The sequence below is a fragment of the Macrobrachium nipponense genome, chromosome 35 (assembly GCF_015104395.2).
Source record: "Macrobrachium nipponense isolate FS-2020 chromosome 35, ASM1510439v2, whole genome shotgun sequence".
Taxonomy (NCBI): Eukaryota; Metazoa; Arthropoda; class Malacostraca; order Decapoda; family Palaemonidae; genus Macrobrachium; species Macrobrachium nipponense.
Window position 1 is genome coordinate 43,495,564 of NC_061096.1, and position 5,000 is coordinate 43,500,563.

Sequence of the window (5,000 nt, forward strand, 5' to 3'; positions counted from 1 at the left end):
CGAGTGCGTGCGTGCATGCGAGCATATGCTATTATTCTTTCAAACTACCTACAACAAGTGAGAAAGTACATCCAATTCAATTATGTTGGCCCAAAGCAGGTTCTTTCTGCATATTCATATAGGGCAGTGGTATTCTGTCTTTTCCAGAAAACTTCTCGCTCTGTAAAAAACCAATCAGCTTGATTCTTGTTGCAAATGCCCAGATCATACCCAGTTAATTTATTTGGGGATTGTGGGGGTGGGCGGGGGGGTGCTCTTTGAAAAAATTGCAGTATTTGTCGCTCTTCCAACTGAAAACGAAAGTTACAAAACTTCGAAATTTTTAACAGGCGCATGTTTTTTTTTTTTTTTTTGTTTTACAAAATCATAAAGGTCTAGTGGTGGCTGTATAGATTTCACAGATTCTTAGAAAGCAAAAAGGTTGATTTAATAAACCGATTTCTTTTGCTTTAAGGCGATGGTCTTGGAAGCTAAACATAACATATTATATATATATATATATATATATACCTAGTATATTATATAATATAAAGTTATGTATATATATATAGATATATAATATTATATATATAAATATATATATATATATCTATATATATATATATATATATATATATATAATATATACGATATATATATATATAATAAATTATATAATAAATATAATATTATATTATATTATAATAACATATATCTATATATATATAATATATATATATATATATATATATATAGATATTATACATTATATATATAAAATTATAAATAAATATAAATATGATAATATATATTATATATATATAATATAGTTAATATATAAATATATATATATTAATATATATATATACATATTATAATATATATATATATATTTATATATATATATATATAGTTGTTATTAGCTTCCAAGACCATCGCCTTAAAGCAAAAGAAATCGGTTTATAGATTAACCATTTTTGCTTTCTAAGAATCTGTGAAAATCTAAACAGCCATCACTGTAGACCTTTATGATTTTGTAAAAAAAAAAAAAATGCGCCTTTTAAAAATGTCGAAGTTTTGTAACTTTCGTTTTCAGTTGGAAGAGCGACAAATACTGCAATTTTTTTTAAAGAGCCCCCCCCCATCCCCAAATAAAATAAACTGGATATGATCTGGGCATTTGCAACAAGAATCAAGCTGATTGGTTTTTACAGAGCGAGAAGTTTTCTGGAAGACAGAATACCACTGCCCTATATGAATGTGCAGAAAGAACCTGCTTTGGGCCAACATAGTCTTAAGTACACCAACAATACCTTTTCCCTTATAGTATGCAGAAACAATCTGCCTTACACATTTTTTCTTAGGTACATCCACAATACCTTTGTTCTATGCAGTATGTAGAAAGAACCTACTTTGGGCCAACTTAATTCTAAGGTTCACCTACGATACCTTTGTTCTTTAAGTATGTAGAAACAATCTGTCTTGGGCCAACTTTTTTTTAGGTAACTCATACTTTACTCTACACAGAATGCAGAAAATCAGCCTTGGGCCAACTTTTGTACTAGGTACACCCACCATAACTTTGCCCTACATAGTAAGCAGAAGCAATCTGCCTTGGGCCAACTTTTTTTTATTAAGTACAGAAAAAATCTCTTGGGGCCAACATTTTTAAGAGACGAGGAAGGAAGGGAAGGAGGGAGTAGATGGGGAGTGTTGGGAAGGTAATAGGAAGGAGAGATGATAAATCCTTTGTTGTCTCTCTTTCTACTCTCTCTCCCTTGACCCTATCTGAAAGCAGTCATGAGTGATCTTATCTACTAACGAGGTTTAAAAAAAGTATATCTTAGTTCAACCAGACCACTGAGCTGATTAACAGCTCTCCTAAGGCTGACCCGAAGGATTAGACATTTTTACGCGACTATACTGTTTTTTTCCATCTGTCCATCCGCCTGTGGTGTTTGCGCATGGTAACACTGCGTCCCGGGCTTTAAACAATATCCTATTTCGAATATTAACGGTGTAATTCGCATACAGTAAATTATTAAAACACTTTTCAGTTGCAAATGTACACCCAGATATCCTTTTATTTACCTAAAACTTACACATAGCGTAACTATTTAAAGCCCCGGACGCAGTGTTACCATGTGAAAACACCATAGGCAGATGTACAGATGAAAAAAAACAGAGTATAGGAACCAACTGGTTTCTTAACAACGGAACCTACAGCTTATTGTGGGATCCGAACCACATTATATCGAGAAATGAATTTCTAATCACCAGAAATCGACTTCTCTGGTTCCACGCTGGCGGCCGTGGGAAACAAACTCGCGCTACCAGACTGATAGTCGAGTACGAAACCCACTCGTCCAATGAGGAACTGACGATTGGTCATCTCAGTGAGTGGAGATAGCCTGGTCAGCTTTTCACCTGGATTATTATCTTTCAGATGAGCTTATTCATATGTAACAAGCCATCTGATTGTGGGATATTCCCCCCCACAAAAAAAGGCAAAGAAATGTGAAAATACATCAAATCCCCGCTTGAAATGTTTAATATATATTCCAAAAGACTCCTTCACGTTACGTTTCCTTCTTTATCTAGTTTCTACTTCTTACACCCTTCCAACACTTGAATAGAAAGCAGTAACCGTTTATGGGGCAAAACCAAGTGATTTGGTATTCTTCCTTTTTACTAGGTTACTGATGATCTCTTAAGAACAGGTAAGGTTAAATAATTCAGGAAATGCAGGAGAAATGTTATTACAAATTTTGAAAGGCAATGGTATGAAGGATTAACCAACATGGACTATAGGTACCCATGGATCAAGGATTCCAAAATATGCTAGTCTTCTCCAGTGTTTGAAATTCCTTAAAAAAATTTCTATTATCCAGAAGGTTCAAGATAAACACTTAATAGTAACTTCTCGTTTATTGCTTCAGGTATAAAAATATATCCATAAATATAAATATATCCATCGTTTGGCGCAAATGGCCACGTGAGATTTCGTAAGTGGAAAGTGAAAGTCGACAGAAGTCCTCAGGAAATTCGGGTAACATCGTCAGCCTTAAAATCTTGCAGGGGAGGAGTACAGCTGGTTAGGGGCCTGGGCTTGAGCAGCCTGAGGGGCGCCGTAGGAGTTCGAGAGGGAGATACCCGAGGCGGCGCCTACAAGGGCATCGTCAGACACTTTGCCGATGTCGGCGTTGAGTCCGACGAACTGCTGGGAGGCGGAGCAGTCGACGTTGAACCACCAGTCGCAGACGAAGTACTGCTGGTTGAAGATGGTGCCGTTGGGGCAGAGGAAGGAGTCCTGGCGGTCGTCGAACTGGCAGATGTGGAAGACCTGGCAGCCGGCTTCAGGAGCGGTGTCAGCGTAGTACCCAGGGAACTCCTGGTCGGCGCAGGCGAAGCCGGTGTCTGGGACTGAGGCCAGGATTGGGTAGTCCTGCCCGGGAACGCCGCCCCCGGGAATACTGGCTGCTAGGTCAGCGATGGGGTCACCACTGCCGCCTCCAGCAGCGACTCCAGTCAGGGTGGAAGCTGCTCCTTGGAGGTCTGGAGCGCCGTAGGAGTAGCCATTTCCATTACCATTACCATTGCCGTTGCCATTCACTGGAGGAGCACCATAACTGTTGGAGAGGCGGTTGGCAGTTGCCACGCCCACTAAACACACAGAAGAAAATTAAAGTCCGTGACAGATTATTATATTTCAAATAACAGATCAAATTACATAAAGTAACAATGAAAAATAAAAATTATAAACTTAAAAGCTAACATAAGCACGAGATATTTTTATTTTCATATCTGCAGAGCATACTTGATATTCCAGTATGAATGCATGCCATTTGATCTATGAAAACACACACAAACATTTTCCTAATGGAAGGATTCTGACTTACTCGCTAATCCTTTTCAAGACTTTCCAGCAATTTTTTATGATTTTCCAGCAATTTTTTATGATCAGCAATTCTTTTTCAGGCTTTAAACAAATTTTTTTATATCATTTATCCTACTTGCAACAGTTTAGCAATTACTTTTTATCAGTGATCCTTTCAAAACTTCAGCACTTCATAATAACTGTCCTATACAATAATTCTTTTTGAAAAAGAGCGAATCTATTCGAAGCCTTATCACAACCTCTATTTGAACAACTTTTTTTGAAATTATTTTTTTATTATCAAACTTCAGCACTTTTTATAATAATTCATACTACTTATCCAATGCTGTAATTCGTTTTCCAAAATGAGTATATCTGTTTGATGCCTTATCTCAACACTTGAAAAAAAACTTTTTTAAATTACATTTTTATTACCAGTTACCCTTAAAATGCTTCAACAATCTTCGTGTAAGCCTTCATAATACTTGTCCATTACGGCAATCCTTTTTCAAAAGAATACTTCAATTTCAAGCCTTACCACATTCTTTATATCAAAGCAATCCATGTTAAAAATATGAAATCTCATCTTAACACCTATATAAACAAAAGAGCAATCCATTTTAATCTTTAGTTCAACGTCTACGTAAACAAAAGAGCAACCCATACCGAGAACAATGCAGAAGAAGGAGAGCGGATTCATGACGATGCTACCGGAAGGACCGACGGAGGGGAGATGATGCTTTTCGGAGCCCTGCCAACGATATATATACCGAACGTGAACGAGAGAGGAGAGGAGAGGGCCATCACCAGCATCATCGGAAGCCTAGTAGTGGCCCTCGACGGGGCACTAGGGAAAGTGCCAGATGGTAAACAAGGTCACACACACACACACACCCCCGCAAGGAGGAGGAGGAGGAGGAGGAACTGGAGGAGGTCATCATTATGCCCCGCGACCCAGCAGAATACATAGAGAATTGCCCCTGGGGTCAAGCGCTCTTCTTCCAACGTGGTTCCAGCAACTGACGGCAGACGGGAATCAATCAATGTGCTTCTTCTTCTTCTTCTTATTCGTCTCCTTCTTCTTCAAAAGGACGTCATTTCTTGACGATTAGTAGGTATCTCTGTGGCGTCGGAATCATTTTTA

At 37.8% G+C, this 5,000-nt stretch overlaps 2 protein-coding genes across 2 annotated transcripts in view; both read right to left on the reverse strand.

Moving 5' to 3' along the window:
- LOC135208707 (dynein intermediate chain 2, ciliary-like) overlaps positions 1-5,000 on the reverse strand; it is a 203,211-nt gene that overhangs the window by 178,405 nt on the left and 19,806 nt on the right.
- Positions 2,893-4,601, reverse strand: LOC135208708 (uncharacterized). The gene is made up of 2 exons (XM_064241185.1): positions 4,523-4,601; positions 2,893-3,642 (listed from the first exon to the last, which is right to left on the reverse strand). Exons 1-2 carry the CDS (start codon positions 4,554-4,556, stop codon positions 3,044-3,046), a joined length of 633 nt encoding a protein of 210 aa, XP_064097255.1. The 5' UTR covers positions 4,557-4,601; the 3' UTR covers positions 2,893-3,043.

Coding starts and splice junctions, on each gene's coding strand:
- LOC135208708 (XM_064241185.1), bottom strand. CDS start 4,556: ATGAATCCGCTCTCCTTCTTCTGCATTGTTCTCG. Junction 3,643..4,522: donor CTTCTTCTGCATTGTTCTCG/GTATGGGTTGCT, acceptor CTGTGTGTTTAG/TGGGCGTGGCAACTGCCAAC.